At 39.1% G+C, this 21,677-nt stretch overlaps 1 protein-coding gene across 1 annotated transcript in view; it reads left to right on the plus strand.

Annotated features, from left to right (window-relative positions):
• Positions 1 to 320: 320 nt before the first annotated feature.
• LOC148184440 (uncharacterized) overlaps positions 321 to 21,677 on the plus strand; it is a 102,972-nt gene continuing 81,615 nt past the window's right edge. Inside the window, exon 1 of the mRNA XM_088054607.1 lies at positions 321 to 1,010. Coding sequence (XP_087910733.1) covers positions 321 to 1,010 — 690 coding nt within the window. The remainder of the gene's footprint in view (positions 1,011 to 21,677) is intronic.

The raw sequence follows: 21,677 nt of genomic DNA on the forward strand, positions 1-21,677 counted from the left end.
CTGGCTGCTTTGCCAGCTCATGGCAACTCCCAACAAATTAACTAGAGCAAATCCAAACCACAAATAACAACACATACAACCAACAACTTTCATTTTTTTTACCTAATAACCTTTTGGGTTCAGCAAAATATTACTTCATCTCTCACTACAGGGCAGAGGACTCTAATGTCACCAACCTGTGGATGGTGACATCAGGTAGCACTGGATTGTGACCTCACGTCCCTCATTGCTTATCTTGGGGTTCCAAGGACTTAGAATGCCTTTTGCGTTGTCACGGCCTGTTCTTGGCAGATCTCTGTGCAAGAGCCATTGCTCCTGATATGGCCACAGACACAGATGGTAACTGCCCTGTCTGCCAGGACTCTCGGAAGGATGTGGCTTCTGCTCTGCCCTGTCACCACTGCTTCTGCCTGGGCTGTATCCTGCGCTGGGCACACAGAAATCCCTCATGCCCGCTCTGCAGGACACCGATAGAGACCATCAGGCTTTCTGACCACACAGACAAGTATCTGGAGACAGCTAGCACCACCTCTGAGCAGCTGCCAGTAGCCACCAGCCAGGCAGGGAGAGCTCCTGGCCACCTGGATGAGAGCAGCCCTCATGGCCCTCTGGTGTCCAGTCCATCTGCTCCATGGGGGACACTGTCCCCAGCTGAGCAGGGCCCCTCAGGGCTGGAGTTCCTGGGTGGCCTCCTGCCTGAGGTGTGGGCTGGACTTTTCCGTGGACAACCACAGCTACTGGAGCCCGTGCGGCCCTGGCTGCGCCAGCAGCTGGAGGGGATATTCCAGCGCTGGTGGTGGCTGGTTGAGGCTGCAGAGAGCTCCATCCTGCATGACCTGTGCATCAAGGGGCTGAATGCCAACGTGTTGGTCCAGGGGCTGCAGCCTGTCCTCGAGCACCACACAGCTCCACTGGTGCATGGCATCATCAGCGTAATTGTGGGCCAGTGCAGCGAGGAGGCCCAGAGGCTGCTGCACTCTGCTGCCATCAGGGACGAGAATGGCACTGTGGCCAGTGCCAGCTCCAGCCGCACCAGCTCCAGCTCCAGCTTCAGCTCCTGCTCCAGCAGCTTCCAGACCAGCAGCTCCTGGAGAGGGGCTCCTGCCCATGGCCCCAAAGTCTATGATGTGGAGGATGAAACTGGCACATTGGAGGATGCTTTCCCCAGTGGCCCCAGCAACCCCCCACCTGTGCCTGTCCCCATGGAGTGGGATCAACCCCAGGAGGAGCCACGGCAGGAGATAGTAAGAGTGGCAGGTCCCTCTGCCCAGGGCAGCAGCTTCAGCCCCTCTACTTCTGTCCTGGGCTGGGACCGATTGCCGTGGGGACCCTTGCACCCTGTTAAAAGAAGGGTCCCCAGCCCCCAGGACTCTCCCCAGCCCCACAAGAGGCCAAACTGCTGGCAGCTCTAGAAGGGCTCTTGCAGCTCTTTACTGAAGGAAAAGGAAATAAATTGTTATTTTCCTCACACAATTGCTAGGTGCTTCTTTCTCTCCCTTCTAATATCTTTGCCCTTCTCCTCCTGCCTGAACATGGGTGGCACTCAGGTGCTGGGGGGCACAGCCATGGGCTTACACAGCCCCCCAGACCATGTTGGCAGCACTTCTTCCCACATGAAATCCTGCTGCAGCTGCATACTCACAGAGCAGCAGATGCCAAAGGCAGAGTGGGAAGCAGAGGCAGCTGGTCTTGATGCAGGGCCATGCCCTCAGCCTGCCTCCAGTGCTCCTCTGTGTCAGCCACTGGCACATCTGCTTTGCTTCTGGTTTCATCAGGTGCTGCCTGATGCCAACCAGGGCAACCTGCTGAGACTAAATTTTCTAGCAGGCAAGAAAGGTCTAGTGCAAACTTGATCCTATATCATAATTTTGTCTTTATGACCCAATCAAATAAAATTGTTTCAGCACAGATTTATTGTTATTGATGAAATTATTGAAGGATAAAGTAAAAAGTTTGACTCCAACCATTATTAAATCTTGGAAAAATACTTACAAAGCAATAGTCTTCACTTTCTATTAATAAGAAAGCTGGAGTTGCCCACTTTGAGGGAATTTACTGAAATTATATGTCAAGTAGATACACTATCCCAGGACAGTAAAATAAAAATTACTTTTATTTGCAAAAGAAACCAATATAATAGCGCTGGATGAGTATCATATATCTCATGGTGTTGCATTCCGCAGCCGCAGGATCAGGTCCAGAGAAGCTACAGTTACCAGGAACCAGCGTGGGACACCAACGAGACGGGCTTCTGCTCATGAAACCATTTATTCAGCATGGGAGCAAACTCAGATCCAGAGAGCCCTGAACAGAGGCAGGGAGATGGGTTTTGAGGGATAGAACTAGGGCGGAGTTCAGGGTCAGGGACCACTAGGAACACAGCAAGGGAGAAACCCCAGGGGCTCAAACCCAATCAGAACTCCTGGGCTGACACCCCACGAGGGGTCTGGGGTGGGGCAACTCTTCCCAGGCTCACAGGGCCCAGCCCCTAAGGCAGAAGTTCAGCATTCACACTAGCCGGTCTTTACAGCCACGCCTCTCACTTTAACAATGAAACTAAATCTTTGCCTCCCTAAGGCACCTCACATCATGGGTAACACATGACTGAGATTAATGGGGTCCCAGAGATTTAACAGCAGAGGGATCCATTTTGTTGTTCAGTTTATAAGAGAAGCAAGTTTAGAAGCCACACTGCCTTTTCTTGAGAAATAAAAAAATAAATACAAACCACCTTTTCAGAAAGGAGGAAAAAGAGTTATTTTTCAGATCTTATTATTCTAAAATATTTTAAAATAAAAGTAAAAAAAGAGTAGCAACTGTTTTAATTCAGTAAAGAGAAATCAATCAGAAGATGGATAATGGACAACTTTATTGCCAAAAGCTATTTTTTAAATTTTTTTCAGTTCTTTCAGCCTGCCTCCACAGCAGACCCACATAATTTTTGTGCTGAGGACCCAGGAGCTGGATATAGACCTCCCTTGACTTGATGGACAGCCTTCTTTTCATGCAGTCCAGGATACAATTGGCTTTCCAGGCTTCTTGCACATGTTGTACCTCTACCTGCAGGAGGTCTGGGAGTGTGTTCTGCCTTCCTAATGGCTTTAGAAATCAGCTTTCAACCTGGTCAAGAGATATACATTTCCAACAGAAATAAACCAAAAAGAAGTCCTACAAAATAAATAATAATAATAAAAAAGGAAAATGCCTAGGAGAAATAAACAGACACAAGAATGGCTGGAAGAACAATGTAGAACTGACCCTGCTGACATACCCCTGAAATACAGATCAGCTCTCCAACCACAGTGATAACTCTGCGCAATATCAGGGACAGGTTTAGCTGGGGTTAATTTTAAACAACTGTCAAAGTCAGATGCTTTAAGTAGGTAAGTTACAGGCTTTCAAATGAAAAGCCATTTAAAGAGTAGGCTGGTAATTTTGACTGTCTGCTAAACATCCAGCTCTAGATTTCAGATTTTCATTCTCTGTATGCATCTTAGAAATATTGTGGAAATATTATCAGTTTTTTTTCCACTGTCTTCCAGTAGGTACCGTTCTTTAAATCTCATTTGCCTTGGCTTGGTTTCTAGACTCTGTTTCAGAGTAGCCTTTAGCCGTGTCAGAAGCTCAGAAAGCTGCCAAAGGTGGCTTTGGGCAAAGTTCTTTGACATTCAGTTAGGATGAGTGAATATTGTTCCACCTGGACAGACTCTAAGCAAGGTTGCTTTGATCCCAGATGCAACCATGGAGACAGCTGGATGAACATATAAATGTTTGGCTTAGTGCTTTCTTTCACCTCTTCCATGTTCAGATCACCAGTGTTAGGTTATTTTCTTGAGGTCGACTGCATCTCTCAGGAAATGACTAGGTTGTTTATATGCTCCACGGTACATCATTTTCAGATAGTAGTACCTATCTATATAAAGAAATGTCTTGAGATGTTTTCTTTGTGCCTCTCTGAGCTCAAATACACTGGACTATCTGAACTGGTCGTGATGCACGGGCATTAGATATTGCTCTTAGAGTCTGTTTTTCCCAAATGGTTACTCTTTAGTTCACATTATTTATGTTTTGCAAAAACAGACATTGTCATCTATCTTTTATGGATGGCTGCCACTGCTAAGAACCACAATATTAATATCAGCAGTGAAAAAGAAAGGGCCTAACTGGAAAAATACAAGACAGCAATGGGGTTTCAACTAAATCTAAGTTTCTTGGAAAACCTCAATTTCCTTTCTATTTTTCAAAAGAGCTAGGAATAAAACACATGCCCTAAAACTAAACATGAAATCTCATTGCTAGAATCTGTCTTTTCCCTACATCTAAGATATAAAGCAGTCATCTCAGAATCTCAGAGATTTGTGACAGCTCTTTACTCTGTCTTTTCCCACTTATTTCCTTCTTCAGAGACAACATGCTGGTTGATTAGCCTGGAATCTGTAATACCTTTTCTACCCAAGTACCAATGCGGTATAATAAAGTTTTAATGAAAGGCTTTTAAATATGTCACAGAATCAAAGAATAATTTAGATTGGAAAGAACTTCTGGTCATTTTTTAAATTCAGGTGCACTCCTTTGTTGCGCACATTGGCTGAGTATTGCAAGAACAACCTCTCTCCAAATTAGTGAATACCCTGGACTTGCCACTGGAAAGAAGGACAGAGAGAAAAAAGGGTTTTATTGACAGGATACAAAGAGATATTTGGACATTTCCAGTGATGCTGGGGACTGAAGAAACCAGCCCGAGCAGTTTAAGACAACTGTGTTATGAGAGCAGTTCAGTGATTCTTATTATTCCTAGAGAGTTATTCCTAGCTCTTTTGAAAAAATAGAAAGGAAATTGAGGTTTTCCATGAAACTTAGATTTAGTTGAAACCCCATTGCTGGCTTGTATTTTTCCAGTTAGGCCCTTTCTTTTTCACTGCTGATATTAATATTGTGGTTCTTAGCAGTGGCAGCCATCCATAAAGGATAGATGACAATGTCTGTTTTTGCAAAACATAAATAATGTGAACTAAAGAGTAACCATTTGGGAAAAACAGACTCTAAGAGCAATATCTAATGCCCGTGCATCAACTCAGAGTTACAAATCAGCAGTGGTTATTTTCCATTTAAGTTCAGTGATGGGGTAGGTGTCTGGATATAAACACTTGCATTAATCTAAATCAAATATTCAGCAATGGATATTTGCTGAATCAAATCAGAAACTAATAATTAATACAATGGGTTTTTCTTTTTGGTGTAACATGCTTCCTGTTTTCTCTAAAGAAACACACACACACAAACCTCTCAGCAAGGCAGAGAGTTCAGAGAATTAAAGTTCATGCTAAAATCTTTTGGCATAAAGTCCTGAATTCTGAGCAGCAGCTTCTCTCTGATACAAAGTCCCGATGTTCTGGGCAGCAGCTTCCCGGCACAGAGCTTCTTTGATCTGGGCCACGGAAGCAGTTGCAGTAGCTCTTCTTATTGATCATGATGACGATGGTGCTGCTGTTGTTCTTCTTCGGATGTGTGTGTAGTGGGGAGGGGATTTCTAGTACAGGGGATTAAATTCATAAATCATCCAATCAGCTAAAAACACGATTCTAAAACATCCTTTCTACACCAATCTAAGCTTAATTTTTAATCTGCAAAAGCAATATTAGTTTTGCCTAAATCCTAGTACAGAGCATTATTTATTTATGTGATTAATCCTGTCTGTTCTATCTAAGAATGCAAGCTATGTTTTCATTATGTCTAGAGCTAAGTTGAATCAGTGAAGGGTATCATCACTGAACTTTAAATTGGGTAATACACACATCTTGAGTTCAGATGGTTTTAGAAAAATTGTATTGTACAAATGCTAAATTTTATCATATATTGTACTCCTGAATGCTTCTAGGTAATGGAGAGAAAAATTTGATGCTATGCCCCTGTGAAGCTTTGAAATCCCTCTTCTTGCAGTGGATAATATTTGAGCCTTTCTTCTTTTTCGATTTAATAGTACAAACATAGCGTTGGTAAGGTTTCATAAATTGGGTAATAAGGCTCTTCACTCGCTAACACAGACTCTTACAGCACTTAAGCTATATTTTTACCTTCTTAAAACTAAAACTTACACTCTTACTCTACACCTATGTGGTTTAATATATTTTAATTATTTCCTCTCTCTGTGGGACTCAGAGAGGCTTTTATTTTACATTCCAACAAATATTTAGCTGCTCTCTGCTACACTAGTTCATGCTGAACCAAGAAAGTTTCAATTTATTACTAAATAAGCCCAGGTACTTCACTTCCTTTGCTCGCAGACACAAGCACTGAGAGAATATAAAATCAACTGCCTTGAGAATCTCATATAGTCAAGATTTCAGAATAGCTAAAACACAGTTCTTCCCAAGTGCTTTTCCATAAAACTCTCCTTTTTTGTTTTTTTCTTGTTTTGTTTTTGTTGGTTTTTTTAAAATTCTATTAAGCTGTATCAGTGATAATGACAGCTACACATGTTCTTATCTCCCAAATTTCAGTTATCCTACTAGTGGAATTATAAAATTGCTTATATTAGCACAGTCTGTTAGTTTTCCACCTGCTGATTTTCAAGTTATGCTTGGCTACTATTTTTCTCCTTCTCTCTGGATAAAAAATACAGAACTTGAGAAGGATACAGTGTTTTATGAGCCGCCCTGGTTGATACAACCCTTATTTTTCAAGCTGAGGTCACACAAACCCAGCCATTTGTAGATGGATTTTACTTTGTCAAACTTATTTTTACTTGGTGAATTTGTTTTGTCCTATATAACCACACCACAGTCAGCAGTAAGGACTCCAAGATCACTGTATGAAATATTGTTTTAATACATTGTGATTTTTAAGATAGAGTCTTTCAGAATGTTTGTACAAAAGCTTTTGAAATTTTTTCCTCCTCACTCTAAGAGTTTCAGGCACAGCAGCCCCTTAAATTTTGAGGTATCACAAAATATTTCATTTCATTGCCTGTTACAATTTCAACAAGTCTTCCTGAGGGAAGAAAATAGAAAACCTTTAACATTCTCATTGAAATATTCCGCTTGTAAATCACATCTTTTTTCCAATGAATATTTTTGAAAACTACCTCCCAAAATGAATCTTTCTCCAAGCAGATGGTCTGGCAAAACCCACGTACAATCAAATGATAAGACAGAGTTTGTACTCTCCCAAATTTGTTTTTCCTCCTAACATGTCTGAAAACCTATATTTTTTTCCTGGTTTTATTTTTTCTTTAGAATCTGTGAGCAGAAGACAGGCAATATTTTTGCCTGTTGGAAAAATGCCATAGTAATATGCTGTTGATTAGGCATGCTCTTGTCCTTACCATAAAGAAGAGACTTAAACTGAACTACCAGAAACATCAATGATTTTGTGGGATAAGAGTCACAAAATGTTTCATTATTTAAGTTCTCTTGAATAATTCTGCAAGTTTGCAAAGTGCATATAGATGTAATCACTAGAATACAAGGCTGTTATTCACATCTAGCTTCATAGTTTTCATACAGTTTGTAAGAGATAAATCCATGATTGGTATAATTAGTAAAGGTAAAGGTACACTTTAGGGTTTGATGTGTGGGGATCCCTAAAGTCACAGAAGAGATGTTAGGACCAATTTCTTTGGTTTCATTCTCTCACAGCAAAAAATAAAGGAAAAAAATAGCCTCAAAACATACAGACATACTTGTTAAATCAGTTTTTTATAATAAGGAAAAAAGTAATCTGATATTTATATTGCCATTTCTGCAGGTACTTCAGGCAGAATAAGGTATGTATATATATATACTGTGGTTCTTGTAAGATATGCTTTCTATGAATTAAAAATTATACTAATATGTAAGGTAAAAGCATCTTAGTTTTTGTCAGCTAGTTGGCTGGACATCATGCATGATATATTAACACCCTCATTCCCAAAGATGAGGTAAAAGTTACTATAATTAAAGCAGACAGTTGGTGGTCACAACTGCCATGCTGTGATTTACAAGTCATGGGTGGAGCCATGCGAAATGGAAAGCTACCAAAGAAAAGCATTTCAAGTGCCAAGATTTACTGTTCCAGCAAGTGTGGAATAGGAAACAGGACCAGTCAGCCTGATTTCCTGCAAGAAACAGGTGGTAAAAGAACTGGACAGAATTAGCATGCAAACACAGATTGCTGCAAATGCCACCAGCCTTTCTTGCACCAGAGCACGTGTGTGGGAAGATGAGCAGTTCATCAGTGACCTTATTTCAGATTTCCCAGCAGAGAAATCCATCTTTCCCTACGTAAATAGTATCAGTTTTGTTCCAATGTCTGAAACAAAAAATCTCTGAAGGAGCACTCTAAGAAAAAAAAAGTATTTCTTTTCATCCAATAGCAGAGGAAATTCAACACCTACAACCATATTGCATAATAATTTAAAACAACTTAAATTGGCAGGGGAAGGGACAAAGCACTGTCTTCAGATCATAGTCATTTGCAATAAAAGTGATTCCATTTGTGGTGGGGGTAATAACATTAGAGTTCTGATTACTGGTAAAAACATGTAAAGTTTACTCAATTTATTATTTATAATCATCTCAATGTATCTGCTGAGGTAGGTGAGAATGAAAAGTGACAGTAAAAATGGTTCTACATTGGTCCCAGATGATGTTAAATGCTTAAGGTTAGGTATCCAAGCACCATTTATGAAACCTTACCAACGCTATGTTTGTACTATTAAATCAAAAAAGCGGAAAGGCTCAAATATTATCCACTGCAAGGAGACTGATTTCAAAGCTTCACAGGGGCATAGCATCAAATTTTTCTCTCCATTACCTAGAAGCATTCAGGAGTACAATATATGATAAAATTTAGCATTCATACAATACAATTTTTCTAAAACCATCTGAACTCAAGATGTGTGAATGAGACCTTCTTTAAAGGGTAGCAAGGCTTAAAGGCTTTTCCCAAACAAAAACTTTTAAAAAAACTGAGAAAAAATAATTTAGGTTTCATGTCTCTAAACATAATGAAGTGATGAGATCCAACTGCTTCTATAAATTTAGAGTTCAAGTAGAAATTTCCTTAAGGTATCTTTAGGGACGATACCCATTTAGCAAAATATTCAAAACATTATCATTTACAGCCTATATTTCTATTGCAGTTTTCCTCATAACTTCCAATTTTTTTCAGACACATTTTTTTCTTTCCTCTCTTCTCCTAAAACCACTTCCATTTTATGGATGCCTATTGAATTTAGATGACATCATTAATCAAATTTTTGATTTGAGAGGTCAGGGTAATATTAGAGAAAAAAACAAGTTGGCTGTTAAAACATTTTGATTACTCTTTCACATCAGAAAAAATGATGATCAGTGCCTGGTAAATACTATAACTAGTTATAGCACATATATATAGATCTTCATCTGGATGATGAAATACCTCCACTTTAATACCAAATGGTTCAAAAAGCAGAACATCTTTTAGTTTGGGAAAGGAAGAGTATGATGTATGAATGGAAAAAGATAACAAATAGAAATAAATTATATGAACTTACTAAAACACCAAAACATTCTTTCCCAAGTTTTCCCCATCAGACCTGTCTTTAGAGAAAAGAAATCCTGAGTATTTTAAAAAGTCTGAGTACCAGTGCTCATGTTACAGATCATGTATCAGCCAACATAAACCATTATTATTCCAGAATATTTGTTTACTTTTCTATCCAGTTTCAAGGAAGAATTGACAAAGACATACTGATAGTGTTTTTTATGCCAAGGATAAGTATCATTACATATAATTTTGTGAGGCATCTTTCATGTGTACTTTAAAAAAAAAAAATTGTACACTAAGAACTGAACATCTGAGGCACTCAAAAACATTATGTGAGCTGAGATATTTTCCTCAAAGAAAAAACTAAGTCCATAGGATATGTATGGGTCACTTCAATGGAGTAAACACATCAAATACTTAGATTTAACAGTAAAATTGAGCCTGAACCTTAATTTCTTAATGTCTTAAATACTGCAACAGGAGCGTGTAATAATCTGAGACAAGGGCAGCTATATTGCAAACATGTAAGTTAAATTATGAATGTGTTATTAAAAGCATTACAGGGATATGTGTTGATGTAGAAGCAGTAGCTATATCCTATCATATCAACCATTTCTAAAGAACACAGTTTCATTTTAAACTTTGTTAATTATAGAAATAGATTTGAATAAGTTGCTTGCAGCAATGATAACATCATTTCATACACCATCTTGATATATTTGTCACTGATCTTAAAGCTGTTTAAACAAATGTATTTTAATTTTCCCCAGACTTTAAAAATGTGGAGCAAATACAATGCATAATAACATGATTATACATCCCAGTCTTTTTTAGGAGTAATCCTTGAACATTATATCAAATGTAGTTGTGTTTTGCAGGTAAGGCCATCTACTAGAATAGAAATTGAGATCAATAGGTTATTTCTTGAAGACTGCCCAAATAGCTCATTCTTAAGAATGCCCTTGGCTTAAAGGTCATTTAAATATCTCCTACCATGTTGTGTTACTGCAAGCTCCTCTCCTTAGAGTGATTAGAATTTACTGAGTGAAAAATGTGAAAAGAGAACATCAGGATACTGCCAGCATCCTACTCTCTTCAGGTGGAAAAATATCAGTGGAGTTTATATTTCCATTTCTTTCCTCTGGAGGAAAAATCAAGATCTGAAGTTTCTTGCTCCTTATGTTAGAAGTGCCCCCTTTCTCCAGTATAAAGCCACTTTTTAGGAAATGGGAAAAGTTAAGTCTGCATAACAAATCACTTAATTAGAGCCATGTAATTAGCTTGTGTCGTGGTTTTAAACCAGTAACTAAAAAAGATTACTTTTTTTTTTTTGCTGTGAGATATGGATTAGAACAAGAGCAAAACAGGCTTAAAATTTAAAAGGAATAAAGAAAGTTTATTAACAATCTACAAGAATAAGAACACCAGAATAAACTTCCAGAAAACTCTTTTTATCCCTTACTACCCACCATTCCTTTGTTCACATGACAACAGAGACAAAAACTTTGGAACTTTGGTGGTTAAAACAGTCCCAATTCCTGCGACAGTCTTTTCATCAGTCTTTGTAGAGAAACAGAAGTCTCTTTCTGTTAATCTATGGAGTTTCTCACAAGAAAACTACTTCTGCTATAGTTTTCTATTTCTCTGATGTCAGCTGCCCAGAAATCTGTCATCAGAGCTCACTCCTCCCATTTCACATCACTCTGAGGTGTGTTACGGGCCGTAAGTCTAGGGATGTCACTTTAAGGATGAGTTATTCAAAGGCAAAAGTCTTCTTCATCTGTCTCTGCGAGCTTCACTACAAAACAGTTTTCTCATTGCCCCCCAAGGCTTCAAATCTTCACTTCACTCTATTCTAGCACTTCACTGTATCGCAATCACTCTACTTTTTACTCAAAATTTACACTTTGAACACTCTATTCCTCCCTATATACTGTCATGAATTAAAGGAGTTTTTCAAGACCTTATTGTCCATTTCCATAGCCTCAACAGAAAGGTATTTCAGCTCATAAAGCATCTCCTTATTCTCTACCTTTTCTGAAACTTAATTCTTTTCTTTATTGTCTCTGATAGTTTTATAAAGTCTCTTTACGTGTTGATTACTTTCTTTTTCTTTCTCTGGATAAAAAAAAGATTAGTCTGCAAGTCTCATCTGGGCAATGAAAGAGTTAAAATCTTGCCCAGGCTTTTGTAGATGGTTCTGTGATCTCTGCCGGAGCAAGAGCTGGAGCTGTCTTCGATAGAAGATTCCTCATGGCTGCTCTGGGAAGTGTAGTCGCCGCCTCAGCCCGCTGCAGGTTCAGAGCTCCTTTTTTTTTCTTCACTCAGCAGTCTCTGGTGAATTTACTCACAGCAAAACCTGCAGCCGAGCCAGAGACCGGCTTGGCCCGGCCAGAGCCTGGGGCAAGCCCCCGCAGGCCCCATCTCCCGGCCGGGAGACGCGGCAGCTCAGCCCAGCCCCCGCCTGGCCGCATGGCCGGGCAGAGAACGGGAGGCTGGAGCTCTGTTACCTTTCACAGCCAGGAAACAAAGAGAACGAGAGTGCTCTGGCTTTACATCTTAAGGTAGGGTTCACAAGTTGATCCCACTTTTCAATGGTCAAAACTGCTGTCAATTCCCAGTAATGACCGACAATTAGTCAGGAGAAAAGACTCCCATCAGTCCCCAGCATCTTCAACTTCCTTAGCTCTCAAAAGCACCTTAAAGGTAAAGTCACCCCATGACACACCCTCAGAGGGAAAAAGGAATCTAGCTGTAAGGAGAAGACACATAACTAAAATCATGAGAAATTTAGTTATGTGATTGATGTAATGCATTGCCATTTCCTTGGGCAATCCATGTCTACAGTGCTGCAGTAAGCATTATTAAATCCAAAAAAAATTACCTCCATGAGCCCCAGTCCAGGAGTTGTTGTTGTCTCTCTGTCCCTACTCACACTTAGCACAACAGAAATACAACCCCCAGACAAAAACCCTACACATAACTGGGTTTGCCATTTACACTTCCTGTGCATTACACAACAGTTTATTTTTGAAGTTGGAAGTTCCTTGCTGTGTGTTCAGTTTTGCATCCTGCTACATCTTCAGGTGTGTCTTTAGAAAGCATTCACAGATCAAACACAGGAACTGAACCAGTCCTCAGTTTCTGAGACAATATATGATGATGAAAAAGTATCCTCTGTACTCTGCTGCAGATAATCTGATCATTAGAGGCAAGTCCACACCAGATTTGACACCTGTGAGCCAGTTAAGCACTGAAAGTCATTGGAAGTGCTATGAGGAAAAGTTGCAGGCATAGTGTCATCTCCTGTGGAAATGAAATTTCCTAAAACAAAACCTATTTATGCAGTGCAGCATTCTGACAAATTAAGTGCAGTGTGCAACATTTATGCAGAAATTATGTGGCAAAGTGTTCTACATGTAAATGAAAATGCATTTCTTTTTTTCCCAGGAAGAAGTGCAGAAGCTGCTTTTTCTTTCTGCCTGTCATCCACCCTCAAACTTCTTTTCAAGCTGCTGCAAATGAATGGTTTAAGTCACTCTAAGTACCAGCTAAGGTACTGGCAAAAGAAGGATTAATATAAAAGTAAAAGCGATAACAAAGTTGGCAAGGTTCACCCTACAACTTACTGTATGGTTAAAGCATACAGACAAAAATAGGAATAGAAATCTAAAATCAACCAAAAATTATCTAGGTGGAGGTTGGGGATGCAAACAAGGTAAGAATGTAAAAGGGTAAGGACAAAAAGGGTGAAGGGATCCCCTTGCACCATAAAGTTCAGAGTAGAATTCCTTGCCAAACCTAGCCCAGGACTTGATAAACAGGTTAGGCCTAAAGGTTTTAACAGCACTTAATTGAATGCCTTATTTAAACAATTTAACAGTAGATTCTATGTAGTTTGCTATAAGCATACAGTAACTCACAGATCTAACTTGAATACAAATCTAACATACCTAAGAACACAGGATTCACACTTGCATGCATACAGACATAATCTGTTCAAGTTATACCTGTGAAAAATCCCCTTCAAATGCAGTGAAGTATTGACTTCAAATGTATTTACATCTTCTCAACAGGCAAAGGGCTGGGCTTCAAGGAGTGGAGGGTATCAGACCAGGATCCATTTTCATTTGCTGGTCCTTCTCATATAGCAAACTCAAGAGTTTGCTGGCTCTGAGTGGTGCCACTTAAGAGTAAAGAAGAAACCATTTCCTCCCCTCCATCCAGCTGGTCTCAGTTTAAAATGTTTTATGTCAGTCTCTGATGGGAATGTAAAAAAAAAAATTGAAGCAAATACCATCATAATTTCATTCTGTGGAGCTCTATTGAAATGTTATCAGTACAAGGTACTATGAATTTTGAATCCTTTGACTCAAATTTCAGTGACTGAAATTCTCAAGGGCCCAGCTCTCATTCTCTAGTGCTTTGATGTATGTCTTTATTGAGATCCAAATTGATCAACACTTTTTCCTTCGAGGATAGGGTTTTCTGCCTCTCCTCATATTTTCCTCCATTTTTTTCATGAACAATTCTCTTATGTCTTAATACGTTTTTCAGAGTCTCAGAGTGAGCTTTCCCCAGAGAGAAGGCAAACTCTTTCATCAGTGAGCTTACAGACACTAAAACACAAGTGCCATAGAGGCTCTGGCATCAGAAAAATGTTGTATTATCCAAACCCATGGCCAGCTTTTCAGGAACAGTTAATTTCAATGTCCATTCTAAAGGCAGTGATGGGATGTGACATTGCTTGCAAGTTACATTTCCAGTACATTCAGGAGTTAACATAACTTCTATTCACAGTCCTTTCTAGCTTGGCTGGAGTTTAGGTAAAATAACTATTAGATTTCCTGACTGACCAATTTAGTAGTTTTAATTGAAGGAAAAAATTAGGCTCAGACATGAGTAATCATGGATAGCACCTTGCAGCACAGTTATGTAAGGGAATAAGTTATCTGAAAAAAAAGCTCAAAGCATATTAGTGGCAAGGAATAAACAAAGTATTCTGGTGATAATTTATGGAATGCAAAAGAGATTGGCATTTTTGATAACTAGAATACTGGCCTTGGCGGGTAACATTGTGACAGTGAGACTGAACAGATATATGAGGCTGTAGAAGAGCTGGAGTTCAAAAACGTTCTGTGAAAATAGAGTACAAATGTTGATTGAACACATTATTTGAAAGCCTAGCAGTGAACTCTAAAAGGTTAAGGTACTGTAGGTATTAAAATATGAAAACAGAGAAGTAAAAGGCACAGGAAATGTGAACTGATTTAGAAGCAAATTAGGTTCATTGATTTCAGAAGGATATTAGACAGATTTCCAGTAGTAACGCAGCTGTCCATTTACTATATAGATGCATGAGATAAGGAATTCTGAGTTGCCTACAGAGACAGGAAAAATTAAAAAAATATGGAAAGGGTAATGGTGCCTTACTCAGAACTACAGCACTCAGATCTCTGTGTTGGCAGAGAGACATGATTCCCTCACGAGACTCATCAGACACTTTCAGGGAAGAGGAATAGCTGTGATGACTGAAGCTGTCGCAAATCCCCATCAGATCAGTAAGTGTTAAGTTGTGCCTCCTAGTCAAAATACATATTCAGCAAAGTGTGCTTTGGAGAACTTTAGAACTCTAATGAATCTGGGACAAATTTTCAATAATTTTCTCTTAGCTTTGCCTACCAAAGAAAGAATAAACTCAAGTTTTCATAATCTTTCCTCATCATGACAACTCTTAGGTCTGAAGCATCTTTGTCTAAGAGAGGCCATTTTTATGGCCTTTCCTGAACACCACCAAAATACAAACATGAAAAAACATCTCCTTAGATTGTGTTATCTTGCACCATTTAAGCTCACTGAACTCATTAGGATTGTAGTGGAGTTTGCTGTTCCAATGTTCAAGCTCTTTTGTGAATAAAGCTATCCCAAAAAATGTTTTAGATAAAGGGAACAAAAGTGTATGGATTAAAAATGCATCGATCCATTTATAGCTTATCATAGCCCATCCAGAGTCTTCTTCAGCTGTGGAAAATTAGCAAGTCTTATTATTTATATGGCGTTTTTTCAGTTGTGTCTGTAGAAATGTTAACTACAACTCACTGTTTTCTACAGAATTTTCCTTAGTCAAAAAGCAAACTAAATGAGAAGAAGGTAAAAAAACTCCAAAACACCACAACCCAAATAAGATAACATTTTGCTCTCAATAGACAATGTTAATTTAATGCAAGGTAGATGTAGTTGAAGCATTTCAGTATTTTGTCATAAATACAGCCTATTCAATTTCTGAGCCACTTCAGTCTAACACCAACATTATTCCTTGGCACATAAAATTATCCCAAAGCTTTCCAAAAGGTTAGAGTCAGAAGTGACTGCACACTTTTTTTGGCAAAATGCATGTACCTTTTTCAGCTCCACAATTTCTCCCTTGGCTTGTGCCCCCACTTTAAGAAGGCTTCTCTCTGCAGCCCTGCAGACTGATGTCAGGGAAGGGGCCAGCAGACCTATGAGGCTGGCCCCATGAAAGCCAGGAGCTGACATGAGCTGTAATGAGTCAGGATGATGAGTGACAATCCCAAGTCTGGCTTGGGGCCAGAGAGAGTGACCAGGGTCAGGCACAGACCAGTTAAAAGTCAGTAAAAGGTCAAGCCAGCAGGTCTGGGTCAGGAATGAGAACTTTCTGCCTACACATCTACTTCCATAACTGTGGAGTAGCATGTACCTCAGATTAAGAAAACCTTCCATGTCTGGCATTCCTAAAGGCATAAAAACAAACTTGGGAAAGAAAGTTCATGTTCTCTTTGCACAGATTAAAAAAATAAATGTTCTTACTTAAAATCTTAGTAATGAAGTTACTTTTGTGTATATTTTCTAAAATAAAAATTTATTTTAAATATAGGCAAAATTTTAGGAGACAGTAAGCTTCACATTCTTAGCTTAAGCTACTACAGCAAAAGAAAAGTTATCTCCATAATTGCTGAATAAAGACAATACTCCTGCAGAGATGCAGCTTATCCAGTTTCAACTGGAGTCTAACAGAGTTCATAGAAGGTTGTAATAACTGGGAAGAAGTGGAGATGATGATTCCAGTTGATAGGTTGGAGTCCTAAAGAACTTGGCTAGCCAAATCCCTATGTACTTATTTCAGGAATTTCTGTGCCTCATCTTTATTGGGTCACAACTGTAGCACCATTCCTGCTGCCTCCCAGCTACCAATAATTTATGTGGATGCAGTAAACAGCAATGGCATAGCACTGTTTGGAAGTTCTGCCAGCTCTATTACTTCCACTCTCATTTCTGAAAGCTGTAATAAAAAAAAAATAGGCTCTGATTTAGAAGCACTGCAATGCTTCATGTTTTGCAAATGGGTCTAAAGGAGAAGAGAAATATGCAAATTAATTTTTATCTCTAGAGCTGAAATTAAGTATTTTCAGTTGGACAGTTGCCAACTAAGGACCCTCCTCATTATCATAAAATCCCTACAATGTGATCCTATGTTGATATATCTTTTTAATTTAGCTTTGGATACATTGTGAAGAAGAAGCCACTGAATTAACACCAAGATCTGGCTGTTTGCTTGCAATTGATTTCTACCCTGATAAATGCCTCTGTACTTTAGTGGTTTGTAGCAAAAAATAATTTCTACCATTCACATTTTTTTGGTGGTCTATGCAAGAATGGTCTATGCATGGTTGTACTTTTGTAAGTATTTTCAAACAAAAAGGTTTTATGCTGAGTTTTCAAGAAGTGCTTTTACTGATGCAGACAGAACAGCCCTGTCCAATGGCAATTAGCAGCTTTTTCAGAGCAACTAAAAACCTGAAGACTAAACAGCAAGTGAAGCCTTTTAAGACCTTCCATTTGTACTTCTAGAAGGTTGGTTTTAAGGCTGACATGAGAATTATCAGACTACAAGGAGAATAAACATTCAATGTCTTTACAATTAAAAGCAATGGGAAATTATTTGGGAACCAGAGATTGCTAAGGGAAAACAGCCAGGATACTTCTCCTTTCTATCTTTGTCTAAGAGATGTTTGCTTTTTGTGCACTGCAAGTTGGAAAACTTTGTTATTGCTTCAGTCTGGACAGAAGAGGACCAGTCACACACCACTAGCATGTGCCAAGAGAAGTCCTGTCTGAACCACATCCTTGCAGACCATTCCCACAGGGACATGAGGATTAGTGGGTTGTGTCTTTCTGTAGAGAGGATCCTGAGGAGGTGAAAGGGAGGCTGCTCATCAGCTCCATAGCTGGTTTATCTTCCTCAACTGCATACATGCCTGTGATAACTTTTCCGTTCACACTGAAGTGCTTCCAAGTTGCTCATTTTGATTCAGTGGGCTGTAAATCAACCCTAGTGTAATTTTAGACCCTGTTTTTTGCTCTCCATGCAATTACAGTGGCGCATTATAATAGAGACCGGGTACTCCAGCAAGATTTAGCAGCATGAAAACTGGGAGATCGCAAAACTACATGGACACCAGCTTTCAATCTCTGAGTATTAAATTAAGAAAAAATTACTATGTACAACCAATTTGGATTCCTTATCTTACTCAATTTTAAGGGTGTTCACACTCAAAAATATGTTAATGCTTTATGGGCGTAATATATCACCTTTTTACTCCTTTCTCATCTGCATTTTCCCATCAATGAAGAAATCTGAGAGTAGAGTAGATAAGATTCATGAATGATAGGCCTCAGTGCCCACTTGCCTTGCATTTCAATTTCTTTTCTGTCTTTCTGTGCCAAATTTATATAACCTCTAAAATCAAGGTGAGGTTTAGCTTTCACATATTTATGGCTTCCAAGCTGTGTGCCTAATGGCCAGCCCTGTGTTTATGTGAGCAGTTTACATTACCCAAGTAGTAGTAGTAACAGCCAAATGATTAATTCCCCAAACATACTCTAGTTTCATTTTATATTATCCCACCTAATCATAGAAAATTAGGTGAGTTAAAAATAAAATAAATTAAATTAAAAACAGTATTAAGAGTGAGGACCTGCTTTTTTATGAATTAATAAAATCATGTCAGTAACTCACGTCCTTATACATGCTCTCTGTTTCTTCGGAGACAGCTAACCAACTAGAAAACCCCAAAACAACAGCAAAAACCTCCATCAAACTGAAAACCAAAACAATGGAACGTGTCATGGCTTTTCCCATACATGCCACATAAAATTCAGACTGCTTCTGTCAGTCTCTTTCATTGCACTGCTCTCCTTTCTTTCAGCAGCATACATTGGTCTTGCTGTCCCCTTTTTTATCACAACAGCCCACAAAATATACCTTTGCCCATGCTGTCTTACTCCGCATCCTTTGAGGCATCCACTACAAACAGGAGAGAGTTTGGAGAGTTCTTCAGATACTCATCTGCACTATTTCAAGCTTCTGTAGGAATGATTTTGACTTTGCAACAAAACTAGAATAAAATAACAATTATTTTTTATTAATACATATATTTCATCATAACTTATGTGCTGATGCATCCAAAGATGTTTTAACTGCATTATTATAACCTTTCAGTGATGCCATTTGACTTTCTCAGATTATGTGGTCCTAGGTAATAAAGCAGATGGTACCTAGCACACCACAAATAACCTCAGTATAGACAGGTAACATAACTCATCTCCATTTCAGGTTGAAGCACTTTGGCAGGTGCCTGGTCACTAAAAGACGTGAAACTAATGTGTGGGTCTCAAGATGAGCATGGAGGCAGGCTAGCAGACATCCAACAGTCAACAAAAATAGGCAAAAGAAACCTGAAAAACCAGGGATTTGCTCTTGTGCCTCTTTGCATAGTTTACATCTGGGAAATTTTGGTTGTGACAACAGATAATTCTTCTATGTTACGTGGGAACCAGAATTATTAGATACCCAAAGTTTATATGATTACTTGGAATAAAGTTCTCAAAATGCAACGTATTTAGCCAGATGTAGAGGAACAGAATTTTATTTTCCAAGTGCTGCAGTGCCCTCAGTGAAGTGAAGACAGATGCTTTCTTATCTTAGTGCATTGCTTACGTAGAAAGTGAATGACTACAATAGTATCAAAATATCACCACCTTAAAAACACTTCTAAAGCTGTGCAAGATTTAATTTTTTCCTGCTCATCCATCTTAAGACCACATGTCCCAAACCCACAAAATCATTACCTTGCCTGTCATTGAAGAAAAAATAGATAAAACACATTCCCAGCACTTGCATTTCTAGAGGCCTCGTGATCATGATGCATTTATTTTCCAGAGTCAGCAGAAAAATTAAATTTATTTTAAATATCAGTCTCATGATTTTTTATTTTTTTAATCAGCCTAAGTTGGGAAAAGTGTTAATTGAAGCCAGATCCCACAAGTTTCACCTCTATTAGTAAGTGCTTAGCACACTAAAATAATGAAGCATACATTGAAAGATGCCCAACATTGTCTTAACTGAGTTTGAGGCAATTTAATAGGAACAAAACAAGATACAAACACCAGGCTCTGACAAGAAAGACGCTTGTGGCTGTGTATCTGTTGGGTTTCAGCCAGGATGTATTTTTTTACTGTAATTCTCAATTACATGGGAAACCCATATGGGTAGCAGGTAAACAGCTGCTGTTTACCAGATGTTCATTGTTCCAGAGACAAAACCCGAAGTGTATTTGGCAGCTGAGGAACTGGCTGAATTTAGAGAAATGACACATTACTGTTCAAGAATTTGCAGAAAAGGATGTGCAGTCTGTATTCTGCAAACAATATATCGAATTAAAGCAATGGGATTTTTTGAAAGACCTGTCCCTTCTAACCCCACATTTACCTGAATCATACTCACCCCCATTGCTTTCCTATTATTTCACTTTAACTGCACCAGAAAGTACCTTCAGACTTCCCAAAACAAAACTCAGATCAGATCAACTTGCACCAGACTGCAAATTTAAGTCCCTGCTCATGTAAGCACAGTGCTTACATGTCATCTTAAATCATCTGGTGCAGTATTCACATCAACATATAACAAATGTATCTGCCTAAAAATAAAAAATTAATCTAGCTATGTTTCTAAAGCTGGGGTTACATAATTAAAGAATTAGCCTCCAGAGATAAGCATGCTAGATGATCCCTATTTCTTTACAACAATAACTCTCTCTTAATTTTGTTCAGATAAAAAAGGAAAAAAAATCCTTCTTTTAGTTTGCAACTGCTTTTAAAGAACTCCGTCTATCTCTAATGACTGCAATATTATTTTTCAAATCACAAAGTACAGTGCAATAATTCTTGAGAAGTATGCAGCTAAAGAAAACTGGAACTATTTCATAAACAGGAAGGGTAATAAAAAAAAAAAAGAGGTTGAAGTAATTAATAAGGATAACAGCTCTGGGACCATGATACTTGGTCTATCTTTTAAGGAGAAATTGCAGTAATTATGTGGGCCCTAAGGGTTTCTGCACAGTACCTTATTTACCTAGGTCAATGGTGCCTGTCTGAGCTCCACATTTGTGAGCCATTTTCTACTACATTCATTAGGACATACGACACAGCTAAGGGTGGTTAATGATTTGTTATTATTCAGGAAGACAACATCATGAAGGCTGCTGGTTATGGCAAAATAGCCATCCCATCAGTACTTCTGTCCTAGCATGCCTAAGCAGAAAATGTATTTTAGAGCCTCAAATATGATGGAGAGAGAGAGGATCTCATCCAAGTGTGCAGATACTTGATGGAGGATATTAAGGAGGATGGAATGAAGTATTTCTCATTCTCTGTGTCACCCAGGGATGGGATCAGGGTCAATGGCCACAAATGAAAGTACAAGAAATTCCACAAAAAACATGTCTCTTTCACTGAGAGAATCACTGAGTATTAAAACAGGATGCCCAAAGAAGCTGTGGAGTCTTCACTCTTGGAGACATCAAAAAGTTGACTGGAGACAGTTCTGGGCAACCTGCTCTAACTGTGTCTGAACAGGTGGATTAGTACCTGCCAGGCCCAAGTACGCTGAGACTCCATGAAAATTATTTGTTTTCCAGTTGTTACCAAGGAAAAGGCAGGCAGGCGAGCAGGCAGGCAAACAGGCGGGCAGGCAGGGACGCAGGCAGGGAGGGAGGCAGACAGGCAAGGAGGCAGGAAAGCAGGAAGGCAGGCAGGAAGGAAGGGTGAAAGGAAGGAAGGAAGGAAGTAAGGAAGGGCGTAAGGAAGTGGCG

This window comes from Pseudopodoces humilis, chromosome 4, assembly GCF_049639895.1.
Source record: "Pseudopodoces humilis isolate 2021_Gansu_Grassland_sample_001 chromosome 4, ASM4963989v1, whole genome shotgun sequence".
NCBI lineage: Eukaryota > Metazoa > Chordata > Aves > Passeriformes > Paridae > Pseudopodoces > Pseudopodoces humilis.